This window comes from Pongo abelii, chromosome 1 (assembly GCF_028885655.2).
Source record: "Pongo abelii isolate AG06213 chromosome 1, NHGRI_mPonAbe1-v2.0_pri, whole genome shotgun sequence".
Classification (NCBI taxonomy): domain Eukaryota; kingdom Metazoa; phylum Chordata; class Mammalia; order Primates; family Hominidae; genus Pongo; species Pongo abelii.
Window position 1 is genome coordinate 232078352 of NC_071985.2, and position 25134 is coordinate 232103485.

A 25134-nucleotide genomic window follows, 5' to 3' on the forward strand; every position below is an offset into this window, starting at 1 on the left:
TTTTCCCCATTTCTTAGGTCAAATCCTTCTCCGTAGGGCAGAAAGCCTGATTCACAGCATGCTGAGGAGCAGGCCAATGACCGAATCTCCTCTGATCACCCTTGGGGGTGTGGTAACTGGGAGCTGAGAGAGGTTAGGAAATGGAGTTTCACTGCAACCTCCACCTCCTGGGTTCAAGTGATTCTCGTGCCTCAGCCTCTGGAGTAGCTGGGATTACAGGTGCCTGCCACCATACCTAGCTAATTTTTGTATTTTCAGTAGATAACAGTGTTTCATTATGTTGGCCAGGCTAGTCTCGAACTCCTGACCTCAGGTGATCCCCCCGCCTCAGCCTCCCAGAGTGTTGGGATTACAGACTTGAGCCACCGCGCCCAGCCAGTTAGGGAATTTTTAACACAATAGTCCAGATTGCAAGGCTATTGTCTTGCTGCAAATCCTATTTCCAGTGTCTAAACCTAAATAGTAACGAGTGTTCTTTTTGCATTTCTTCTCTGACAAGGCTAATCTCCGCCCAAGCTAGGCAGACGGCTGCCTTGGACCAACTAATAAAAGCAAATGACTGAGCCGTAGCACTGCCAGGCACTGGCCTAGCTGCGTCTGGCTAATGATACCTGTTGAGGCTCAAAATAACCCGGTAAGGGGAGAATCATCCCCCTCCCCATTTGAGGGATGAAGATGTTGAGGCTCAGGGGGGTAAATGCCTTGCCCAGGGTTACATATCCGGTCCATACAGCTGGTCAACCGGTCAGGGCCGAGACTCATGCCAGGCTCACTCCAGAGCCCGCACTCCTAGTCACTGACACCGGAGAAGCCCCGTACTCAGCAAGGCAAGTGAGAAAAGCGCATTCATTTCCCCAAAATGGTTAGGTTTGTTTTGTGGGAAATCCCCGGCTCTTGGCCGTAGATGCTCTTGGTGCCCTGGGCCATATGTCCTCTGCTTGCCTGTAGTTTCAGAGCAGCCGGGGTGGGCCATTGCCAGGCAAGTCTCATCCGAAAGGCCCTCCTGTCTCCGCAGCTGTTCTGCCTTGGGACTTTCTCTGACTCCACAGCAAACTGCTCAGCCCAAGTGCAGGGTGTCCTGAAAGGTGGGGAGTTCTCCCCAGGGACACCCCTCTGGCAACGAGGCTGCGAATCGGCTCCTCCACGCCCCAGCATCCTGTGCTTAGAAGGACAACTCTGAGGTGCGTTCCTGTGGCTCCTCAGAAGGTCCCAGGGACTTGGGTACAGTAGAGCTGACCCCCAAGGCAGCTTCTGCGATAACACAGGCGTTTCCTCCTCCCTGTCTCACCCCACCTCTCACTCCTACCTCCTGGGATCACCTCCCAAAGTAACTACATGCACTGAAGTGTCATATCAGGCTCTCCTTTGGAAATCACCCAAGCTAAGACGGTTGGTCCTGGAGGTGGCCAATTCCAGGGTGGGGTTGTGGCATTGGGTCTCTCACCAGGACAGTGACAACGAGGGCCTCCTGCAGGTGGAAGGTGGGGAGCTGAAAGCCAGCCTGCAGAGCCCTCACCAGGGCTGAGTCTGGAAGCAACTATGGCTTCAGGGAATGCTACGGAAGCCAGAAAGTTCTCCACGGTGGCATTGAAAGAGACCCTCTTCTCCTATAACCAGAAAGCAGATGGTGCTGAAAATCAGGCCCAATAGCTGAGCAGAAGAGCGACAGATCCCAGAGAAGACTGCTGTATAGCCATGGAGGTCGGCTATGCCAAGCACAGGGCCCTGGAAGGGAAGGCATCAGAACTGAGGCCTGGTTTGGGGTCATTGTGGGTGAATTCACCTGTGAATATTGTGCCCCCAAATTCCACCTCACTTGTTAGAGAAAAGCAGAGGAGGCTTCTGTCCGGAGTCCCTGAAAATATCTCATCTGGGGCACTTACCTTGCAAGATGATGGTTGTATCAGTTTCCTGGGGCTGCCATGACAAATGGCCACAAACTGGGTGACTTCAGGCAACAGAAATGTATCATCTCATAGCTCTCGAGGCCCAAAGTCCAAAACCAAGGTGTGGGCAGTGCTGGTGTTTCTGCGGCTGTGTGGGAGGGTCTGTCCCAGGCCTCTCCCCTGGTGCTGGCAACCCTTGGCTTGTAGGCACGTCCCCTTGATCTTTGTCTGTCCCCACTCAGCCCTCTTCCCCCTGCCTCTGTGTCCTCCTCCTCTAGAAGGGCACAGTGTTTGGATTTAGGGCTCACCCTAATCTAATAGGACTCCATCTAACTTACGTCTTCAAAGGCCCTATTTCCAAGTAAGGTCCCACTCACAGGTGCCAGGGGCTGGGACTTCAGTGTCTCCTGGGGGACATTACTTGTGACACTTGTCCCCTTCAGAGTCTGCCCTGCCTTCTCTCCCTGCAGCCAGGATGAAAGCTGGAGCCTCTGCACGGTCCAAGCAGGGAGGCGACGGCTCGCGTCACCGTGGGTCCTGGCTGACGGGCTCTGGTGAGAACGGGCAGTCGCGGCTGGGATGGTGTGGAGGATGCTAGATCAGGGGGGACATGGAAGCACCCATTTATGATGACGGATTTCACATCCCAGCAAGGCAGAGCTAGTCTTGATTCACTTGGAGGAGTGTGAGGAAGGGGTCTGCCGTGGGCTGAATGTCTCTGTTGCCCCAAAATTCCTAGGTTGAAATCCTGCCCCCAGGGGTGATGGTATTAGGAGGTGGGGCCTCTGGGAGGTGATGAGGTGAGGGGGACGGAGCCTCCTGGTGGGATTAGTGCCCCCATAAGAGGCCTGAGAAGGCTTTGTCCGCTTTCTGCCACATAAGGACACAACAAGAAGTCGGCGTCTATACCTGGAAGAGGGCCCTCACCAGGCCCCAACACACCCGCACCATCATCTCAGACCTGCGGCCTCCAAAACTGTGAGAGATCAACCCTGCTGTTGATCAGTCACCCATCTATGGCAGCCAAACAGACTCAGGCAGGGTCTGGGGCCTGGGGGTGGGCTTAATGTTTATTTATTGATTGATTTATTTTTAATTTTTTTTTTGAGACAGGTCTCATTCTGTTGCCCAGGCTGAGTGCAGTGGTGCAGTCACAGCTCACTACAGCCTTGAATTCCTGGGCTCCAGCAATCCTCCCACCTCAGCCTCCCAAGTAGCTGGGACCACAGGTACGCACCACCACACCTGGCTATTTTTCTTTTGCAGAGATGGGGTCTCCTTATGTCTCCTGGGCTGGCGTTGAAGTCCTGAGCTCAAGAAATCCTCCCACCTCAACCTCCCAAAGTGCTGCGCAGTGCCCAGCCGAGGGGGTGGGTCCACTGGATGAGACCACAGGGACTGCCACCTGCCTGGGTCCCAGGAGGGCCCAGAGGACACAGCCACAGTGGAGCGGCCAGCACGGTGCTAGCACAAGATGGAGCTGCCGAGAAGCTCCGGGACAGCTGAGCTGCGTGGACGGTGTTAGCAGGAGGAAGTGCTGCCCCAGGTCCTGCCATGGGAGCCGTGTGGCTGCGCCAACCGCTGGAGGCAAGGTGGGTGTCGGTGCAGTGATGGGGGCAGCCAGGGTGCCTGACCCTTGCAATCTGTGGCTCATAGGCCACTGTGTCCCTGGAGTGGGCAATGAACAACAAACTGAGGTAGGCACTGGACTTGAATAACCAGAAATAAACAAGCACCGGGAGGAGAAGGCTGGGACCTGCAGGCACCGTGGGAAACTGTGACTCCTGCTCTCATTTCCAGAACTCAGCCATGACCATTGGTTGGAGGAGAGCCTTGGTCTCCTCGGAGAAGGGCCCTGCAGCACCACACACAGGTGTGATGGACTGCACACAGGTGTGATGAACCACACACAGGCGTGATCACACACGTGTGATGGACTGCACACAGGTGTGATGAACCGCACACAGGCATGCTGAACCACACACAGGCGTGATCACACAGATGTGATGAACCCGACACAGGTGTGATGAACCCCACGCAGGCGTGATCACACAGGTGTGATGAACCCCACACAGGCGTGATGAACCCCACGCAGGCGTGATCACACAGGTGTGATGAACCCCACGCAGGCGTGATCACACAGGTGTGATGAACCCCACACAGGCGTGATGAACCCCACACAGGCGTGATGAACCGCACACAGGTGCGATGGACTGCACACAGGTGTGATCACACAGGTGTGATGAACCGCACACAGGCGTGACGGACCGTGCGCAGGTGTCATGAACTGTGCACAGGTGTGATGATGAACCACACACAGGCGTGATGAACCACACACAGGTGTGATGAAGACTCCCCCAAAGCCATTGTGGCTGCGTCTTCAGAGTAGCTCCTGTCCTGGAGAAAGGACACCCACAACGGGAAGGGCTTTGGGATCTCGGGTCTGATGCCACCCAGGGACCCAACATGTCACAGCAGCCCCCAGTCAGCATGGGGGCCTGGGGATGCCAAGGGACCGATGGGGTCCCGGCCTGTGGCCATCCAGTGGGTTTATAGACCCAACCTATGCTGGCACCCTGGTCTGCAGGTCCATGGCAGGTTGCAGGCCCTGAGCAGCTGCCAGGATCCTCTCACTGTTTCCCTGACCTGTGGAGTGAGGGCCACCATGGCGCAGAAGGCAAAGCCAGAGCTTCTGAAACCACCCTCAACCCCGGCAAGGACAGCAGTTTGGAAGTCAGGCTCCCTCTGGAGCCCCCCCGCTGGTGGGCTGTGGGCACAGGCAGGGGTCACCCCACCGGGTTAGCACAAGCGGGCACTTGTAGGGCCAGGGAGAATGCCTGGAGCTCGGAGGACTCACCTCTGTGGCTTCCACGCCGGGGGCACAGAGTGGGCGGTGACACTGACACCCACCTGACAAGCCGGTGACCGAGGCTCACTCCTCGGATGGGGTCTGGGTCACTGCGTCAGATGTAACCTCCGCCAGCAGGAGTGCGGGCCAGGGTGGAGCAGGAGGAGGGCCTCCTGCCGTGGAGATGCCTGCAGACTGGCTTGTCACCAGACCCCACAACTTCCATGGCTGTCTCTCTTGCTTTGGCTGCCACCACCCTGAAGAATCAGCCGCAGACAAGCTTAACATGGCATCCGCCGGAACAGATGCAAGCAGTGCCAGGGCTCCCAGCTGCTCTGGGGCCTGGGCTGTGCCCTTCGGGCTGCATCTGGTTTAAGCAGCAGCTGTGGGGGCGGATAAAACTCACTCATGGCTGGGCGCGGTAGCTCATGCCTGTAATCCCAGCACATTGGGAGACTGAGGCGGGCAGATCATGAGATCAGGAGATTGAGACCTTCTTGGCTACCATGGTGAAACCCCGTCTCTACTAAAATACAAAAATTAGCCAGGCGTGGTGGCACGTGCCCGTAATCCCAGCTACTTGGGAGGCTGAGGCAGGGGAATCGCTTGAACCCGGGAGGCGGAGGTTGCAGTGAGCTGAGATCGCGCCACTGCACTCCAGCCTGGCGACAGAGCAAGGCTCCATCTCAAAAAACAAACAAACAAACAAATAAACAAAAACTCACTCATGGCCGAGCGCGGCGGCTCATGCCTATAATCCCAGCACTTTTGGAGATCAAGGCGGGCAGATCATGAGGTCAAGAGATCGAGACCATCCTGGTCAATGTGGTGAAACCCTGTCTCTACTAAAAATACAAAAATTAGCTGGGTGTGGTGGCGGGCACCTGTAGTCCCAGCTACTTGGGAGGCTGAGGCAGGAGAATGGCTTGAACCCAGGAGGCAGAGGTTGCAGTGAGCTGAGATCACGCCACTGCACTCCAGCCTGGGCAACAGAGCAAGACTCCATCTCAAAAAAAACAAAAAACAAACAAACAAACAAAAAACTCACGGTCAGTGCTGCCTCTAGTGCCCTCCATAGCACTGCAGGGCGCTTGCCCCGCTTGCATGCAGGGCTGACCTGGGGGATGTGAGCTGGGTGGGGGTTGGTGGATAAATGCTCAGCCCCTCATTCTTCAAAAGGACAATTCAGGCTGGGCGGGGTGGCTCACGTCTGTAACCCCAGTGCTTTCGGAGGCTGAGGCAGGAGGATCGTTTGAGCCCCAGGAGTTCGAGACCAGCCTGGGCAACATATTGAGACCCTGTCTATACTAAAAATTTTGTTTTAAATTAAAAAAGAAATTTAAAAGGACAATATGGAGGCACATTCCCCTTGGCTCTGGGCAGAGGGTCACCAGTGGGGTTGGGACCTGGCCGTCCCAGGTTGTAAAGCCCATTCCTGTTTTTCCTCCTTCCTCATCCGTCCCCACTCCCTGCTCTCACTCCTGCCTCTGTGGAGCCGAATGGCTCCTGAAGTCACTCAGGACCTCAGAATGTTCACCTTGTTTCAAATTAGGGTCTTTGCAGGTGCAGTTAAGACAAGGCCGTACTGAAGTAGGGTGGACCCTAAATCCGACGGCAGGTCCCCGAGAAGAAGAGGAGAGACAGAGACAGCAGAATGACTCAGAGACGGAGGCAGAGGCCGGGGCAGTGCACCTGCCAGCCCAGGAGGGCCAGAGGTTCCCGGCAACTCCAGAAGCAGGAGGGACGCCAGGGGGAGGGTCCTCCCTGGAGCCGCCAGAGGGAACCGGCCCTGCAGCATCTTGATTTTGGACGTTCGGCTCCAGGAGAGAACAGATTTCTGTCATTCTAAGGCACCTGGTTTGTGGTACTTTGTTTAGGCAGCGGATACCCCCAGCCCCAAATAAACTCCCAGCACCCAAGTCCTTGTCTCAGGCTCTGTCTGTAGGGGAACCCACATGAGGACGCCCCTAGGTGTGAGCTCCGCTTGGCCTGTGCACCCGCCTGCCTCGCTGGAGGGGAGGGGCGGGGTAACGGCCGACGCCTGCCCCACCTCTGCCACAGGACAGAGAAGCTGGACGCTGTCCCCAATGTCCGGGCCCCTCTTGCTCCACCTGCAGCCTCCAGCCTCAGGGAAGAGTGGGCCCAATTCTCAGGGGGCACTCAGGGGTCACTGCTCACGGTACACAGTCCGGCCTTCCATGGAGAACAGGAAGCCACCAGCCCCCAAAGACTTGTCTCTGCTGGGATGGGGATGTATGGAGCCCTGGCAGCTTCTCTGCCCACCAATCTCTGCCACAGGTGCCCCCTGTCGCGGGCAACACTGGCATCCCCTCCCCAAACAGGTTCCTCTCAGCTGCAAACTCTGACCCGCCCCCGCCTTCATCTGCTCCTGCCTTCACTACCAGAATAGAAGTCGCGTTTGAAAGCATGCGCCCTCCCGTCCCTCCTGGCCCTGTAAATATGTGGGCAGAAACAGCAGCCTGCTGGGGGGGGTGATTGCTGGTTGCAGAATCAGGCACGGCTGCTGCCCGGGCGGGCCTGGCTGCGTGGGTGCCCGAGGCAGTTGCAAAGGCTGGCTTTAAATAGCTCCTGGTGGGTACAAGCCTGGGAAAGAGGGCACCCTGCGGCCGCAAGGAGGACAAGGCAGAGATGGGGGCCAGGGTCCTCGCAGCAGAGAGGGGTGTGGGGGGTGGCTCAACAGCCTCCAGTTCCAGGAGATGTCCCCAAATCGTTCCCAGAATCTTGAACCAACCCCCTTCCCCCAAAGGCCCAGGAGGTGGAGCCGACCCTCCCTGGCTGTCCTGGGTGGAAGGCCCGCCCTTGGGGCAGGAGCCTGTGGGCCTAGGGTGGGCAGTGGTGGTGGGCAGCCTGGGACCCAGCCCATAGCTATAGTGTGTGCCATCTGCAGCCTGGGCCCCTATCCCCAGAGCAAGGTGAGCTCCAGGGAGGAGGGAGCGGTAACCCTGCAGGGAGGCCCAGGGAGCAGAGGGTAGGAGGCAGGACGGTGAGAGCCGGCCCTGCAGAGGTGTCTCTGTCCTTGGACAGGGAGCTGGCAGGCTCAGCCGCCTCGCCTTGGTGTCGGGAGGTGGCCTGGAGCCCCAGCTGACCCAGATCCGGCTCTGCTGCTCCCCGGCCACCTGCTCTCTGCTCGCCCCAAGGCTCACTTCTGTTCTGTGTGCCGCTTGTGGCCACACCAGAGCCTGGTCCGTCCCACCCCCTCCATCCCCAGCCTTTCCCACCCCCAGGACGACCCTGCCAAGCCTCACAGCCTTGTCCTGCAGAGCAGGGGCGCAAAAGGGCAGCCTGGGAATGAGGAGTGGTCGTTAGGAAGTGGCGTGGGGGACCTTCCAGCAGGGGACAGAGGTGGTGCATGGGGCCACGGTCTGGGCCGTGGTAGGCAATGCCCTCATCTGTTCTCGGGCACAGCCCAGCCCTTGGGGCAGCAGCTCGGCCTGCGTCCATCCCTGGGTGCAATGCCTGGGCCCCAGTGATTACTTGATTTCTCGGCTTGCTCAGCCTGCCAGGGCTGCCGCAGGCCATGCTGAGGACAGGTGATTCACACAGTCACCCCCGGCTCCCTAGTGGTATGGAGATGGGGCCCACCCAGGGCTAGCTGCCACCCTGATTCCACAGGGCACTGGCCTGGCCGACTTTGCCACCTTGCGAGCTGCCGTGTGATGGCTCTGGACACCTGGGTCCTGCAGCAGATGGCAGCGCCCCGGATGCCTGGGTCCCGCAGAGGATGGCAGAGCCCCGGACGCCTGGGTCCCACAGCGGATGGCAGAGCCCTGGACGCCTGGGTCCCACAGCGGATGGCAGAGCCCCAGCAGCTGTTCCAACTGCTCACTTCGGATTCTTCCACGAGTAATGACCCGGTGCCCTGTGAAAGCTGGACTCCTCGTTAAGAACTGCCTGTCAGCTGCTCTGACAGCCCCCTAGGGGGTCCTTGGGCTGCAGGATGGTCACCCCATGTCCGTGGCAGTGGCAGCAGGTGGGAAAGGGCTGTGGTGTTTGTGGGGCCTCGGTGGCCTCCAAGTGTCTATCCTCACATCCAAGAGGGGACCATGGTGGCACCTAGCCCTGGACACCCACTGGACCAAAGGCCTCGGGGACCAAGGGAGTGGCAGTTCCTCTAGCCCCCTCCAGGCCTCTGCACCTCAGCCTTCCCTCAGTACCCCAGACATGGCTCATCTGGGATCCAGCCCCTGAGCCCCTGTGTCCCCAAGTCTCTGTCCCCAAGTCTAGTGTTGAGCCCCAGGATCTCAGGAAGACAGCTCAAAAGCTCCCGACTTTGGGACCAGCGACCCTGAGCTCACTCCCTCACACTGTTGGTGCAGGCTCCTGCCTCACACCCCTGGAGAAAATGGCCTCATCACAGCGCGGGGACATAGATGAGAAGGCCCAGTGCCTGAAGCCAGCATCACAAAAACTGGTTCCTCACTTCCTGAAGCTCTTCCCTCAAAGCCTGCCCTGCTGACAAGGACAGCCTCCTTCCCAGGACCTCGACCCACTGTTTCCCCTGGCCAAGGTGTGTGTTCAACCCTGAGTGTTCTCTGGGCTTTCACAATCAGCTCCCACCCAAACACCGCCCAGGGAGCCTGCAGCTGGAGAAGGGTGTTCCAGGCAGCTGGGGTGGGCTCCAGGCACCCCGGGAGTGAAGGGCAGCACAGTGAGAGAGAATGAAGTGGCCCCCAGGCCAAGGCTTTATTTCATGCTGGGACCAGAAAGACCTCACAAACGCCTTCACTGTTTACCGGATGGACGTCCACTCCCGCATCCTCCCATGCTCCGATCCCGATCCCGCAGAGCAAAGACCTAGAAACCAGGATCACTTTCTGAACCTAAAAATCCGCGGCTCTCTGAAGGGCCCAGACCCCGGCCTGGCTCAGCCTCTCAGGCAGACCCTCTGCTCCTTCATCTGTGTGAGTCTCGCGCCGCCTGCCGGAGAGCCCCAGGCTGGCCTTGCGGGTGAGGCTGGGGTCAGAGCTCAGGGAGGCCGAGGCTTCCTCTTGTTTTCTGTGGCCGACTGTCATCCCACTTTGAAACACGCAGAGGGGAAGGCGGCCCAAGGGCTCTTTCTCCCAGGAAGTTTCTGGGCAGCCGCCGCCGGGCGCCAGGACAAGCGAGGGTGGTCTGAGTCCTGCGCTCACATGGCGTACGCCGCCCAGTAGATGACATTGACGGCGGCAAACGCCGCAGGGAACACAGCGCGGGCGTAAATGTCAATGGTGTCTGCGTCGATGGGCCTGAGCCGGGCACGGATGCCCCCCTGGCCTCCCGAGCGGGCTGCCCCCTCCTTCTTCGTCTCCCCTGTCTCCACCCCCACCGACCTGTAGGAGCCCATCAGGTTCCCCGGGACGCGGCGCTGCCGGCGGGAGATGGCCAGCTCCTGCGTGACGCCGGCAGCAGAGAGGGAGAAGAGGACAATGGCATTCCTCACGTCCATCTGCACAGGGGCCAGTGGGGGAGACAGGGCTGAGCACTGGGGTGCAGCTCCCAAGGCCCTGGACCACAGGTGCTCCCATGCGGGGCCCCGCCTGGGCCAGCAGCTCCAGCCCCCCATGCTCAGGGAGCACAGCTGGGACCCACAGTGGGCTGGGGCAGCTGAGGGGTCCTGGTTGGGGCCCCCAGCAGTGCTGTCCCTGGCTCGGCCCCAGGCCCTCACCTCTGCCCTCGGCCTGGAGACCTTGACCTTGGCTTTCTGCTTCTTCCTGTAGTCGGCGTTGAAATGCGCAAAGGCGTACTCCACCAGGGCGGCAAACACGAAGACATAGCAGATCCAGAAGTAGACGTCCAGTGCCTTGATGGCCGACGCCCGCGGCAGGGAGGAGCGGGCACTGACCATGAGCGTGGTCATCGTCAGCACCGTGGTGATGCCTGCCGGGCACAGGTGGTGCCATCATCGTAGCCCTGCCCTCACGCCGCCCCATCCCAGCCTTGGTGCCTGTGACCCACGGATGAGGGTCCGCTGCCCCCCACCCCCATGTCCACCCCAGGGAGCAGGTCCTGCTTCCCTGACCTAGCCTGGCCCGGGTGGCCATTGCCCCAGGACAGCTGGCATGGTCCAGAGGCCAGGGCTGAGCCCCCAGCCAAGGGATGGGGAGTCCTGCTCCCCAGGGCCGCCCTTCCAGCTCCCTCGGAGCAGCGGCGAGGCCCCGTACCTAGAGACACCCTGGCGGGCACCGCCGCCTGGCTGATCCAGAAGGAGACCCAGGACATGGCGACCAGCAGGACAGAGGGCATGTAGGACTGGATGATGTACACGCCGCGGTTCCTCCGCAGCTGGAAGTGCAGGCTGAGCCGTGGGAACTGGCCGGCTGCCGGGACAGCCACCATCAGTGCCCCCGTCGCTGCCCAGCCCAGCCCAACCATGGGACTCAGGGGCTGCCGGGACAGCCACCGTCAGTGCCCCCGTCCCTGCCCAGCCCAGCCCAACCATGGGACTCAGGGGCTGCCGGGACAGCCACCGTCAGTGCCCCCGTCCCTGCCCAGCCCAGCCCAACCATGGGACTCAGGGGCTGCCGGGACAGCCACCGTCAGTGCTCCCGTCCCTGCCCAGCCCAGCCCAACCATGGGACTCAGGGGCTGCAGGGCTTGGCAGCTACGGGGCCCACCGGGGCTCAGAAGAGAGACTTAGACCCCTGCCCTCCCCACCAACCACACAGCCGGAAATGTCAGGGGGCCTCTGGCCCTAGGTCTGGCCACAGGACAGGCTGGTCCTGAGCAGTGTCACCCAGAGGAGAGGGAGAGAGGCTGAGGTTACTGCTGGCCTCACGTTTGCTGGACTGGCCCTGAGGGACCCTCGCAGCCAATGGGGAGGGCTCACCCCTTTCTCTCCTAACACTCCTGCGGGCACAGCCAGGCTCTGGAAGGAGCCAGCACTGGGCTCACTGGCTCTGGATGACCGGGGACGGGGGTGCGTACGGGTGGGAAAGTGGGGCTGGGAGACAAGGTAGCCAAGGAAAGCTTGGCCCCTGAGACCTGCAGACCTGAGGCTAAGAGAGCTCCCCACACCCTCTGGTTTCCCGTAAATCTGGAGTGCTGGGAAGAGAGAAAGGACCGAGGAGTGAGATGGGAAGGCCTGACCCACACCCACACAATGGCAGGCCTGGAAGCCCTGGTTCGGGTGCAGCTGGTGCCAATGAGCAAGTTCCTAAGGCAGCAGCGTCCCAGCTGCATCTCCAGGGGCCCTGGGGGCCTGCGGGTGGCTTGGCTAAAAAGCATGAAAACCACAGGCGGGCGCACGCGGAAGGGGTGGCGGGCACATGTTACCGGACTTGAAGTTCATCAGCTCCGTGGTGAAGCGGTAGCTGGTGATGGTGAACTGCGCCAGCTGCAGCTTGTCCAGCCCATGGATGTGCTCCTGGCTCTCCGACCAGTAGTAGACGATGTCCTCTGATGAGTAACCGTCTGGAGGAAAAGCACACAGGTGGGCGGCAGAGCCTGGCCCCGCCCCGGGAGCCCTGGCAGGAGCGCTCCGTCCACACAGGAAGCCTGCACGGGGCCGACACCATTGTGATGGGGACCGAGCAGGACCCCAGCCAGGAGCGAGGAGGACTTCGGCTCTGGGACCATGTTGGGCTCCTCCGGGCAGGTGGATGGGACACAGATGGGGTCACCGTTGTCAGGTGACACACAGGGGCTGCTGCACTGGCTCAACAATATCAATATGTGCCATGTATGGGCTCCACGGCCCGGCTCCCCAGGCAGGGCACAGACCCACAAGCCAGACTGCTCCAGGCCTTCTGGCCCCTTCTCCTCCTGCCCAGGCTTCTTGCTCATGCAGAAGCTGGTTTGGTGCTTTCCTGCACCCTGAGCCGGGCCAGCCTTGTCCAGGCCCCGGGCTGACAGTCTGAGCCCCCATCCACTGCTGGAGAAGCCAGCGTGGCTCCCCCCGAGAGAAGCCCCTGCCCGCTTTGCACACCCACTCACAGCTCTCCAGGTCCAGCATGCACTCCTGCTCGTCCATGGGGTATTTGGCCAGGTCCATGTCGCAGGCCACAGTGGAGGTGATTCTGCCAAGACAAGCATGGCGCTGAGGCCTTGGGGGCGAGGCCAGCCCTCCCGGAAGCCTGGCAGTTCCCCTGCAGAGATGCCCCCTGAGCACTTGCCTGGAGCCCCAGCTACTTCTCAGACTGTGTTTGCCCAGAATCCAGGTAAACCTGGAAACTGCTCAACTTCATAGACTTCAAGTCTTCCTTTAGGACTGTCAAGAACTGGATTTCATTCATTCTCTTCAAAATGCTTGACTATTGAACTAGGCTGGGGGCCTACGGGGCAGGGGACAGCCTGCGCACCCAGGCCCTGGCCCGAGCGATGGCTGAGGAACACGCGGCAATAGGCCCAGAGTTGCCACGCGCTTGATTTTCTAGAAGAGGTCAAATATTTAAATTCCTATGTAAAATATCCTGATTTTTTTGTTTGTTTATGAGACAGGGTCTCACTCTGTCACTCAAGCTGGAGTACAGTGGTGCAATCTTGACTCATGACAGCCTCAACCCCCCGGGCTTGAGGTGGGTGATCCTCCCACCTCAGCCTCCCAAGTAGCTGAGACCACAGGTGTGCACCACGAAGCCTAGCTAATATTTTTTATTATTTTTGTGGAGGCAGGATCTCCCTATGTTGCCCAGGCTGGTCTCAAACTCCCAGGCTCGAGTATACTCTCACCTCAGCCTCCAAAAAGTGTTGGGGTTACAAGCGTGAGCCACTTGCACCTGGCTGCCTCCTGATTTCTGTTTTTTTTTTTTTTTTTTTTTTTGAGACAGAGTCTCGCTCAGTCGCCAGGCTGGAGTGCAGTGGCGCAATCTTGGCTCACTGCAAGCTCTGCCTCCCAGGTTCACGCCATTCTCCTGCCTCAGCCTCCTGAGTAGCTGGGACTACAGGCGCCTGCCACCACACCCGGCGAATTTTTTCTATTTTTAGTAGAGACGGGGTTTCACCATGTTGGCCAGGATGGTCTCCATCTCTTGACCTCGTGATCCACCCGCCTCGGCCTCCCAAAGTGCTGGGATTACAGGCGTGAGCCACTGCGTCCGGCCACATGCCTCCTGATTTTTTAAGTGTCATGAACTAATTCCATCTTTAAGAGACATGTGTCTGAAAACAGGCTTTCAAACGAATGCGCGCACACACATTCATAGCAGTGTTTTCACATTCGCCAACGCCGGAAGCCACCCAGACGCCCCTCGGCAGGGGACGGGAGGCAGGTGTGGCCTGGCCGTGAAGAAGGCAGCGCCCCTGACTCCGGCTTCCGCTGGGATGAACCGTGAGGACGTGATGCTGAGTAACGAAGCCGGAGTCATAAAGGGTCCCACACACAGCATGTGATTCCCTTTCGATGAGATGTTTCTGTCTCTGGGCAGATCCACAGAGAGAAAGCAAACGGGTGGCTGCTGGGGCTCCAGGGAGGGCGGAGTGGAGAGCACCTGCTCAGTGGCTGGGTCTCCTTTTAGGGTCTTGAAATATTTTGGACCAGACAGAGGTGGGGTTGCACAACGTGGCGAATCTGCCAAATGCCACTGAATTGTTCACTTTAAAAAGGTTAATTTTATGTTATGTGAATTCCACCCCATTTTAAAAAACAAAAGGCACTGTGTTGGCCAAAAAGCCACATCTGCCGGCTTCCTGTCGGCGACCTTGGAGCGGATGTTTCCCCAGCAGCTGCGGGGGATATAAATAACTGCGCAGCTTCTGCCCCCCTCCGCCCGCCACCTCCCGGCAGCAGAAGCCGCTCGAGCTTTTCCAAGGCTTGGAGCGTCCAGGCGCCGACGCTTGGCCCGGGCAGTCTCCCCTAGAGCCCGGGGTGGGCAGTCCGCTCACCGGATGCTGTACAGGATCACGCCGTCGGGCTGCAGCCGGATGAGCTTGTTCTCCACCGTCACATCGTGGAACCAGGCCGACTTGGCGTTCACGATGAAGGTGTCGGGCAGCCAGAGCTTGTCCACGAAGCGGCTGTCCAGGCCCAGGGTCTCGTTGGTGTGGTTGTAGGAGAGCCTGCTGTCCCGCCAGCTCTGGTGCAGGAACACCGTCATGGTGTACTCCTGTGGAGGCGGCACAGGGGCCGGGGGTCAGCCTCGCTCCACCCCCAGGGGCATGCAGCCCAGGGCAGAGGCTGTGGGCACCCACCGTGCCTGAGGCAGAGGCTGGTGGCACCTACCATGTTGGCCTCTGAGATGTGGTCGATGCTGGCCACCTCCAGGGCGAGGGCCACATTCACGGGGGGGCCTGTGAGGAAAGAGCAGAACTAAGAAGGGCGGAGGCCGGCCCAGTGTGGGAGCCAGGATAGGACTCTGCCGGGGTCCCAGTCACAGGCAGTCGGCCATCGTGGCCTGAGAAGCTGCACCTCCCTGGCTGTCTCTGTGGGGGCCTGGCTCTGATGGAGCCCCCTGGGGGAGAGCCAGGCTTCCTTGCCCAGAGGCCAGCCCACAGCCCAGTGGGCCACACAGCCACGGCCTAGCCTGGGCTCCAGCGGCTCCTGCCTGCCGGGCCTGGACCGCCCCTCACCTCCAATGCCAGGCCGGAAGTTGCGGGCGTAGCCGGCTATCAGCCCGTCCAGGTTGGGGAGCCAGGAGATCTCCAGGTTGGAGCCCACGTAGTCGCCGATGTCATTCATCGCTCTGGGGATGCAAAGCCACTGGTCAGACAGGCCAGGACTTAATTTAATTCCACTGAGCCCAGGTCCCTTCCTGGGGATGCAGCACTGTTCTGGGCACCCGGGCCAGGGCATGGGGGGCCACTGTGGGAGCCCTGGCAGGTGGGGGCCTGGCCAGTCCCCAAGCCTCTGGCTGGACACAGGGAACCCCGGGAGGTCCTCAGCCTCTTCCACCGGCCCTGACCTGGCTTCCTCCTCCAACCTCAGTGCCCACTCTGCCGTCCTGGCTTTGGGGGAGGTGGCCCTGGGTCAGACAGAGCCCCCCAGCGTGGGCCAAGCTCCCAGGCTAACAGCCTCCCTCCTCAACCAGCCCGCGGAGGCCGGCCTCGGGGTCTCCAGCCCCGGGGTCCCTCACCAAAGAGGTCTCCCTGTCGGCTTCTGAGGGCGAAGCTTCCCCCGTTATATGGTTTGGAGAAGAGGAATGTGAGGAGGAGGCAAGGGGCAGGGACAGGAAGAGGACAGGGCCCCAGAACCCAGGCACACAGCCTCCTACTCTCTGTCTCCTCCCAGGAAGGCCCAGGGTGGGCCCCAGGTCCCCAAATGGCCGTGTGCTTCTGGGGTTTAGCTCAACCTTGGAGCAGCTCAGGGCAGCCAGCAGGGCCATGGGGGCGCCCAGGCTTGAGGGAGGCATCTCGTCCCCATACACACCATGCTGACAGAGCCCAGAGCACCCCAGCACCCCCCGGCCCCCATCTGCTCACCTGCACTGGGTTGAACAGCATCCCCCAAAATGCACATCCACCCAGAACCTCAGAATGTGAGCTTATTTGGGAATAAGGTCTTTGCAGAGGTAATTAGTTAAGATGAGGCCATACTGGATTGGGTGGGCCCTAAACCCAAGGACTGGTGTCCTTAGAAGAGAAGAGGGAAGAAGCCTGGTGACAGTGGAGGCAGAGATTGGGGTGAGGTGTCCACAGGCCAAGGGAGGCCAGGGTTTCCAGCCACTGCTGGAGCTGGCAACAGGCCGGGGACAGAGGTTCCCTCAGAGCCTCCAGGGGAACCAGGCCCACCCACACCTTGATTTCAGGCTCCTGGCCTCCCGAGCTGCCAGAGAATAAGCGTCTGTTGTTTCAAGCCGTCCAGTTTGTGGCGACTGTCACACCTGCCCTCCTGAACACAGGACGGGGATTGGTCCCGGGGTGAGGCCTTGAGATTAACCCCCCTGTATTCTCGGAATCCTTTCTATCCAAGGGGGTGGCTCCAGACATGGCCTCCAGGTCACCAGGCCCCTGAGCCTGGCCCGAACCCTCCAGGAGAGATGAGGGGTCAGGACCTGAGTCAGTGGCCTCCCCCACAGCAAGCCTAGAGACAGATTTGACCCCAGTTCAGACACAGCCTCAAGTGGGTGCCCCATGCTGGGCTACTCCCCAGGCCACCAAGAGAAGAGCACAGTCCCAGGCCTCCTTCACGCCTGGCTCCCAAGGACCCAACTGACTGCCCCTCCCCTCCTCACGGTGGGGGCCACAGCCCTTGGCCTCCTGCTCCCTCAGAGACTGCGACCTGGGCTCGAGGCACCCCTGCACGCTGCCTGTCTGGCACAGTCAAGCTGAGGCTGGGCCACCAGCCCCACCCCGTGCAGCCCCCTCCCAGCGCCCCACACAGATCACCTGCAGCCTACTCTGCTTGTCTGTCTCTCCAGCTCCAGCCCTCTTGAGTCTTTGGATTCCCAAGGGAGAGGCAAGGGGCGGGGCACAGGGGTCTGGTGCCTCAGGCTAAGACCGGCCGGGGAGCTGCATGAGCAGGTCCAAATCTTAAACCCGCAGTTCCAGAGAAACACTGGGAAGGACGCTGGGAGGCGGACACTCTCCCTGCCTCTCCCTGCATCCAGCCTTGACTCTGCTCCATACACTTTATCCTCAGGTGCGTCCTGGGCCCCTTGAGGACCACCGGGGTTTGGGAGGCAGCAGGGGGGACTCAGGCCCTCTCCCTTTCCATCAGAACCACTTTTCTTCTTGTTTCACACAATGGCCTTTAAAGATTTGGACTTTGAACCAAACGTTCCTTAGCTAATGAGATTTTGCCAACCCCAATCTGTCCTGGACCACTGTGGTGGCCCAACTCTGGCAGGAGGAGCCAGCCGAAGGCAGCATCCAGGGCTGCTATCCACCCAGACCCACGACCCCGCGCCCACTGGACCCCCAGGAGTGGCCCGGCGCAGGGCTAAGGAGGAGCAGGCACTTTGGTAACAAAGTATAAGATGGAATCAAATTAAGTCCTGGACAATTAAAAATGCAAATGGCAGTCGCCCTGAAGGTTGGACGCAAAGGGATCTAGTGAGGCTTTATTTTTGGACCAGCCCAGCTGCCATCTAGCCTGCCTGGAATGAGGCCATAGGAGACACCGTCCTTCCTGGGCCACGTCTCTTGCCCATCTCAGGGTGGTGGCACGTGTGGGGGGGCACGAAGGCAAGGCCAGGAGCAGCCCCCGCCACGAAGCTCACCTGGAGGCACCTTTGCCATCTCCTGGGGGCGAGAAGGAAGCAGCCTCCCACTCCCACGCCATTTCTCACCTAGGAGAGCGGCCGGTCGTTTTCCCACCGTGAACAGATGGGAAGGGCCAGAGTGCGGGGGCGTGTGCTTCATGCCAGACTCTGGGGTCTGGAGGGCCCCCCACTTCCTCAGGTCAGGATGTACAAGGGAGGCAGAGCTAGCGGGGGCTGGGGGAACACAGCCTGCACCAGTGGAGCTGGGCACAGGGTGGGGATGTCCTGACTCTGGTATGTCACGGAGATCTCGGGAGAGGGCTGCTGCCTCACCTGGTGGCCCTGGGGCCCAGTGGTGGCCTGAGCTTGGGGTTTCCTGTGGGTGGATGGACAGAGAGGCTCGGGGCTACACACCAGGCTCCAAGTCTACACTCGGATTTAGGACTCCAAACTCAGGGGGCAGAGTGGGCACCATGAAGACTTGGCAGCTTCCCCCTCGGGTGGCTCTCCATGGGTCACCTGGCCTCCTGCCCTCCTGGCCCCAGTGAAAAACAAACCCATCCCTGTCACTTGTCTGTGCCCTGGGGACAGACAGGGAAGGTAGGTGTAGCTGGGATCCTCCCCCTGCAGGCTCCTCCGCGGCGCACACCCAGCCCACATATCCCACAGCCCTGCTTTTAGAGCAGCTCAAGCCTCCCAGCATTGCAGTTACCAAGGCGAAGAGGAGCACCGCCACCAGCGCACCGCGAGCTGGCACGGTAGGAGCCGCAGCACAGCTTCTCCAGGGAGACGGAGGTGCCGGCAGCCCGGGAGGGCCACCCACGCGGGCATGCAGTCGGCAAGCTCAGTGCCTGCTGCGTGCACAGGTCTTCACACTCTGGGCCGACCCACGGCCGCCACGCAGCACACTCCCTCCCTATCCCACCCAGTCTTTCCCATGAGGAGCTGCTGCAATGGGGACCTGGGGTAATGGCCAGAATGGGTCCCACTGACATCCAATACAGCTCCAAGACAAGGACCCCGAGACTGAAGAAAGGGAGGGCGGCTGTCCTGGTTTCTGGAGCGGAGGGGCACAGACACGGATGGGAGGAGAGGCCCTTCATGGACAGCACCCCGCTAAGTCTGAAGGTGGCCCCTAGGGCTGAGCTGGCAGGTGCTTCCACCCTGGGGAGACCCTCCAGGCCTGCCCCTAGACGCCAAGAGCAGGAGGTTGAGCCCAGCACATGTGTGTGGACAGGATGACCTCAAAGGAGAGGCTGTAGCGTACAGCCAGGTGGTAACTGTTTTTAACTAGAGAGCGAAAGGGGAGCTCAGCAAAGCAGTGCACCTCTCACCAGGCAAGGTGTGCTCCCCGACGGCACCCCTCTTCCACGGATGGGAGTGACTGCAGGCCCCCCACTCCTGGCTGGGCCGTGGCCTTCCAGCTTTCCTGCCCAAGGAAACAGGCACAGAATCCCTTCCCCGTCAGCCCAGGAGCCAGACGCAGGCCAGGATTAAGGATCTTCAGATTTTAGAAAAGGGAAATGGTGGACACAGAGGCTGTGGCTGGGGGCAGCCTAAAGAATTTCCCAGCAGGAAGTGTATATAAATTGTCCCAGAAGTAGGATTAATAAAGATGAGAAGAGTCTTGCGTCTGTGCAGGACGGGACTTGCTGCCAACTGAGTTCTGATGTCGAACTTGGGCTAAAACTTTGGGGTTTCAGAGCCGTCTGGATTTCAGCCTCTTGGCTAAGTGGCCGTGGGCCTGGGCTGGCAGCTGTCCCCATGGCTCCAGCACAGCATCTACAACTGTGCCCCGAGCTTCGTCCTTCCTCTCACCTTGAAGGAGGGGAAGGACAAGGGGAGAAAGGCCCACTGGGATTGATGGAAGAACAAAGCTCTTCCCAGGACACAGGCTGCTTAGAGCCAGAGGCAGTGCCGACCCCGCGGTCTCCTAATGGGCACACGGCTGCAGCTGGACCCAGGCCTTCTGGGCTCTGTCCCCCGCACCTCCAATGGGAAAACTCTGACACCGCCCTGTGTTGGGTGCTGCCATCTCTACTACGGTCAGCCACCTCTATATCTACATCTTCACGGTCTCTGAGATCCCGAATGCTGGGGGATGGCTCTTTGCTGTTTCTTCTGCAGTCTTTGCACTGAGGTGATTTTCAAAGACGCCCCTAAATGTCCTCTCGTGACTCCTAGGGAAGGCGGCCAGACCCAGTGGTGGGGCCAAGTTGCCTGGGTGGCTGAGGAGCCCATTTCTGATCCCCAGAGAGGAGGTGGTGGGGGCAGTAAACCAGAGGGGGCTCCAGCCCTGGGGGGCCTCCTTCTCAGCCTCTTCCTTCTCTGGAGAGTCCCTCCCAACATAGTTAAGAAATCCACCATCTCTTTTCTGTGGCCAGGGGCACCTGGCTGCCGTCCACCTGCACACCCTCAGGAGTTCTGTCCACGCCATTTGAAACGGGCTCTGAAAGGAGACCCCGGAGGCCGGGCCCACCCTCCACAGCGAGACAGCCTCCTCCGTCTGTCCCAGACCCTCCGGCTGGGGAAGCTCACTGGGGGAACGGGGAACGGCTCCCCCGCAAAGGGGACAGCCTCCCCGCACCGAGTTCTCAGGTCTTTCCTCTCCTCAAGGCACCGGCCGGGCAGGGACCCGCGAGTGCCACGGACCCGGGGACCCTCCACGCGCGCCGCGGAGCCGGGGGAACCGGGAGGCTCCGACGCCCTCGCCCAGCCCAGGTTCAGCACCAGGACGGCGGACAGCACCGGGCGGGGGCGGCCAGCGCGGGGGTCGCCGCGTCCCGAGCCCAAGGGCAGCGTCCGGGCGAGTCCAACGAGCGGCCCGCGGGGCAAGACCCCGGGGAGGGAGGACGCGGGGCTCGCAGACTTGGGGTCCGGGGCCCGGGGCTCGCGCCGGCCGCTCTCCCAGCCGCTATCTCGGGCCGACGCGGGCCCCCCACCGCCCCCGACCCCGCGCCGCGCGGACCCCGCCCGCTCACCTGGTGCCGCGGAGCTGCTGCGCGCAGAGGAGCAGGAGCGGGGCCAGCAGCCGGGCGGGCGCGTCCATGGCCGCGGCGGGCTCGGGACGGGGTCCGCGCAAACTTGGCTCGCGGCGGCCGCACAGGCGGCACAGGCGGGCGGGAGCTGAGCGAGCGCGGCGCGGGCGCGAGGGGGCGGACGGAGCGCGGAGCCCGCCCCGAGCCCGCCCCAGCCCGCCGCTCCCTGCAGCCCGGCCCCGCCCGCCGCTCCCCTCTCTTCCCCCCGCTCCCCCTCCTCCCCCCTCCCCTCCCCCGGCTCCCCTCCCCTCCCCCCGCTCCCCTCCCCTCCCCCCGCCGCGCCCCTCCCGCTGCCCGTCTTCTCCCCTCCCCCCTCCCCTCCCCACCCCGCGCCCGCCGCTCCCCTCCCCGTTCCCCTCCCCCCCTCCTCCCGCTTCCCGGTCCCCTCCCCTCTCCCCTCCTCTCCTCCCCCCGCCCCCCCGCCCTCCTCCGCCAGCCGCGCCCCCTCCCTCGCGGGCAGCTCTCCCTGGCCGGGGTCTGGCTCTCCGGGACCGCTGCCCTCGCGCGCCGCAGACGGGACCCCCCGCGTGTCTCCATGGGAGGCGACCCCGGCATAAGCCCCGCGTGGACACCGTGGCCCACGGGCGCGGCAGAACCTCGTCCCGAGGCGGTTTGTGGGGGGTCGCACGTCTGCGTGGCTGGTTCTGGCTGCGCCGGCGGTGGGTGGGGAGGGGGCCAGTCCCTGCAGCTGTCAGGAGAGAGACCCCCACCAGCGGCTGCTTCCAAAACCCTCCTGCCTTCGCGGGAGCTGGGGCCAGGCGACTTTGGGAGCAAGTCCTGATCCCTGGGGACCCTCGACGGGGGCGGGGAGAGGAAAAGCAGGTGGGGGCTGCGCCGCAGGCCGCAGTTGTCACTCTGCACACCTCTCATGGCCCCAGGCCCGCCCTCCACAACCCTAGGATCTGGGAAAGGGAAGGCCTCACACTCTCCTGCCTTGGATCTTTTGAACATAAAGTTGCGCTGCCATTTCCTGAAGCTGCTCACAAACTTTAATCGTTGTGTCAGTTATTCACTTCTGGGCTCGCGATGTCGCTGACAGCGCAGTGTCAACCCCTCGTGAAAACACTTAAAAATGGCGAAGCTGTCCCCGAGGCTTCTTGCTTCTCGATGAAGGGCCCTGGCCGCACAAGGACAGGTGGAGGAAAGTACAGAGAGGGATTTGCTGCGGAATTTCCAGCCCAATCCCTACTGTGGGAAGTGGAAGAATGAGGCTGGTTCCAGCTTGCTTTTTTATTTTATTTTATTTTATTTTTTGAGATGGAATCTGGCTCTGTTATCCAGGCTGGAGCACGATCTCGGCTCACTGCAACCTCTGCCTCCTGGGTTCAGGCAAATCTCCTGCCTCAGCTTCCTGAGTAGCTGGGATTACAGGCACCTACCACCACCCCCGGTTACTTTTTTGTATTTTTAGTAAAGACGGGATTTCACCATGTTGGCCAGGCTGGTCTCGAACTCCTGACCCCGTGATCCGCCTGCCTCAGCCTCCCAAAGTGCTGGGATTACAGGCGTGAGCCACTGCACCCAGCCCTAGCCTGCTTTCTTAAATCCAGGAACAGGGCTCTAACAAGCCCAACAGGTCTCAGCTCCAAGGCCCCCTTCCCGGCTGCTCACTGGCCCCTGCCGAGAGGGGTCCTTTGGGTACAGAAGCACTGACCTCCCTGTGTTCCCGGAGTTCCTGTCCGAGCCTGTGCTCTGCACACGTGCCCCTTCCCACGTGTCCCTTCCATGGATTAATTTAGGAGTTAATTCATGAAGAGGTGCCCAGAGCTTGGCCCGGCCCCCGGTGAGAGGCATTATTTTTATTCTTCCCCCTCCAGAACAGGGGTCTTGTCCGTCTTCTCCTTGGTGGTATATTGGATGAAGTAGGTGCTCAGCAAATGTAGGAGGAGGTGCAGGCTCCACATCTGCAAAGTCCATGCACCCACTGTGGCCAGCACTCCATCACTGCCTCGGGACAGTGCCCGGCCCTCCCTGTCTTTCCTTCCTGAGCTTTGGAACTAAGCAGTGAGAGTGGTTCATGGTCGCAGTCCCTTGAATATCTGCGAAAATCTTATCTGAGGATATCTTGGTGCTGATCACCTCTGAGAAGCAGCGTTGATCTTGACTCACTGGATCCGATTCATTCAGGATAAGCCACACCCTATTGCCATTTTCTTCACGCTCCTCTATTATCTGGGGCATAAAATTAACATTTAATTTTCTTCTTTTTCTTTTAAGAGACAGGTCTTGCTCTGTGACCCAGGCTGGAGTGCAGTGGCACGATCTCAGCTCACTGTAGCCTCCACCTCCCAGGTTCAAGGGATCCTTCCACCTCAGCTTCTGGAGGAGCTGGGAAAACAGAGGCACATCACTGCACCCAGATAATTTTCTATTTTTTGTAGAGATGAGGTCTCACTATGTTTCCCAGGCTGGTCTCTAACTCCTGGCCTCAAGGGATCCTCCCCCTTGGCCTCCCAAAGTGCTGAGATTGCAGGTGTGGGCCTCCGCGCCCAGCCAATGTTGAACTTTTGCTGGAAAGTCGTGCTGTTGTGTGTATGTCAGTTGAAGCTGGGCACGCATCTTAGCCAAATATCTGGTGGTTTGGTGGCATCAAATTGTCTCCTCTTCCTTCAGTCCTAGAGGCAAATGCATGTCCCATCCATCATTCACAGATTTCTGCAAGGTTTGAAGTCTGCACACTTCATTTCCATTCTTTATTGTTCCTAACTGGTCTTTCTTTCTTTGTCTTTCTTTCTTTCTTTTTTGTTTTTGAGATGGAGTTTCACTCTTGTTGCCTAGGCTGGAGGGCAGTGGCACTATATCAGCTCATTGCAACCTCCACCTCCTGGGTTCAAGCAATTCTCCTGCCTCAGCCTCCCAAGTGGCTGGGATTACAGGCACCTGCCACCATGCCCAGCTAATTTTTGTATTTTTAGTAGAGACAGGGTTTCACCATGTTGGCCAGGCTGGTCTCGAACTCCTGACCTCAAGTGATCAGCCCACATCGGCCTCCCAAAGTGCTGGGATTACAGGCGTGAGCCACTGCACCTGGCCTCCTAACCGATGTTTCAGTTTGGATCTGAAGAACGGGAATTTTCATAATTACTTTTTCAAGGTTTTCGAGAATTAGTTTGTTGCCATTTCCGAACTTCCATCCCATTGTGATGTGCATAACCAGTCGGCTTCCTTAGCCTCATCCTCCACCCAGAGAAGCTCCGACCATGCCAGAACCAGGAAGGCCAGCCGGGGAGCAGCCTGGCCCAGGGGTCAGGAGCCGATGCCTGTGTGACTGGGGCCTGTGTGGCCGGCACCTGATGGATGTGAGCCCCAGGACAGGGAGTTTCTGTGCCCATGAGATGGAAGCAGCTCACTTCTCGGCCCCTTTCAAGAATTTGGGAAGAGCTCCAGGAGTCAGAGGTCTGGGTGCCAGTCCCAGCTCTGCTCCAAACTGGCCACGTGACCTCAGCGAAGTTATTTCCCAGTTTTGTTTTCTTCTTTTACAAAATGACAGGGTGAGAGTCGTGATTGGTTTCCTCAGTGTCAGAAGTGCAGGACGCTGAACTCTGTTAGAAAGAGTCTCAAGTTGTTTTCTTTGACAGTGACTACCCACTTTGCAGAGACATGGGCTGCCCGCTCTCTGGGGAATACTGGAGGTTATGCCCCATCTCCTGTCCTGTGGGAGAACCCACCCTCCGAACGAGGCTCTGGTGAGGTTTTCACAATCAGTAACAAGGACGATCTCCATCGATGGAAGTCTCCCCTTTTGAGATGGGGTGCGTGCTCCTCACCCGGGCTCCTGAACAAAACCCACCTCCTTGTCTTGGCACCACTGAGAGTGCACACCGAGGGGGCTCCGGCACCAGACTGTGGGAACAGTCATGAGAAAGCAGCTCAGATTTCACACCCAGAGCCCTTGATCCCTACACACCCAGTATTCCTTCACAGCGCTCTTCCTGCTTCCTGGACACATGGAACTGCTTCTCCATCAGGGAGGATCCATCCAGAGCCCTTTGGGTGGGTGCTCAGGGCAATAGCTGCTGCCTCTTCCTTCTGCTCAGCGCTGGGAGGTGTTACACTCTCCCCATATGGCACGGAGCAGAACGTGCACCTTTGGCGCTGGAAGGAATGAACATCCTGCCCATTAGTTAGCCCTGGGAGTCACTGACTCGGTTCTTCCCTGGACACCAATGTCCTACAGAGCACACAGAAAGCCACGGAAGTGTGGTCTGCGGGTTGAGGTGGGTATTCAGATGCCAGCCTGCAGCCCACTTACATTGTTTCTTTTGGACTGACACCTTGCCGGATGCTCG

The 25134-nt window shown here is 60.0% G+C and overlaps 1 protein-coding gene across 2 annotated transcripts; it reads right to left on the minus strand.

Moving 5' to 3' along the window:
• Nucleotides 1-9404: 9404 nt before the first annotated feature.
• On the minus strand, nt 9405-20935 carry GABRD (gamma-aminobutyric acid type A receptor subunit delta). 2 transcript variants are annotated; one of them, XM_024252003.2, is made up of 9 exons: nt 20789-20935; nt 15238-15350; nt 14891-14958; nt 14554-14774; nt 12667-12749; nt 12007-12144; nt 10896-11051; nt 10400-10611; nt 9405-10180 (listed from the first exon to the last, which is right to left on the minus strand). In XM_024252003.2, exons 1-9 carry the CDS (start codon nt 20854-20856, stop codon nt 9881-9883), a joined length of 1359 nt encoding a protein of 452 aa, XP_024107771.1. In that variant the 5' UTR covers nt 20857-20935; the 3' UTR covers nt 9405-9880. The 2 variants fall into 2 exon arrangements, with proteins under 2 accessions (XP_024107771.1, XP_054413441.1); XM_054557466.1 differs by having other exon boundaries at nt 9430-9549; nt 20789-20893.
• Nucleotides 20936-25134: the final 4199 nt, after the last annotated feature.

Coding starts and splice junctions, on each gene's coding strand:
- GABRD (XM_024252003.2), bottom strand. CDS start 20,856: ATGGACGCGCCCGCCCGGCTGCTGGCCCCGCTCCTGCTCCTCTGCGCG. Junction 14,775..14,890: donor ACATCTCAGAGGCCAACATG/GTAGGTGCCACC, acceptor CCGCCTCCACAG/GAGTACACCATGACGGTGTT. Junction 12,145..12,666: donor CATGCTGGACCTGGAGAGCT/GTGAGTGGGTGT, acceptor CTTTTCCTCCAG/ACGGTTACTCATCAGAGGAC.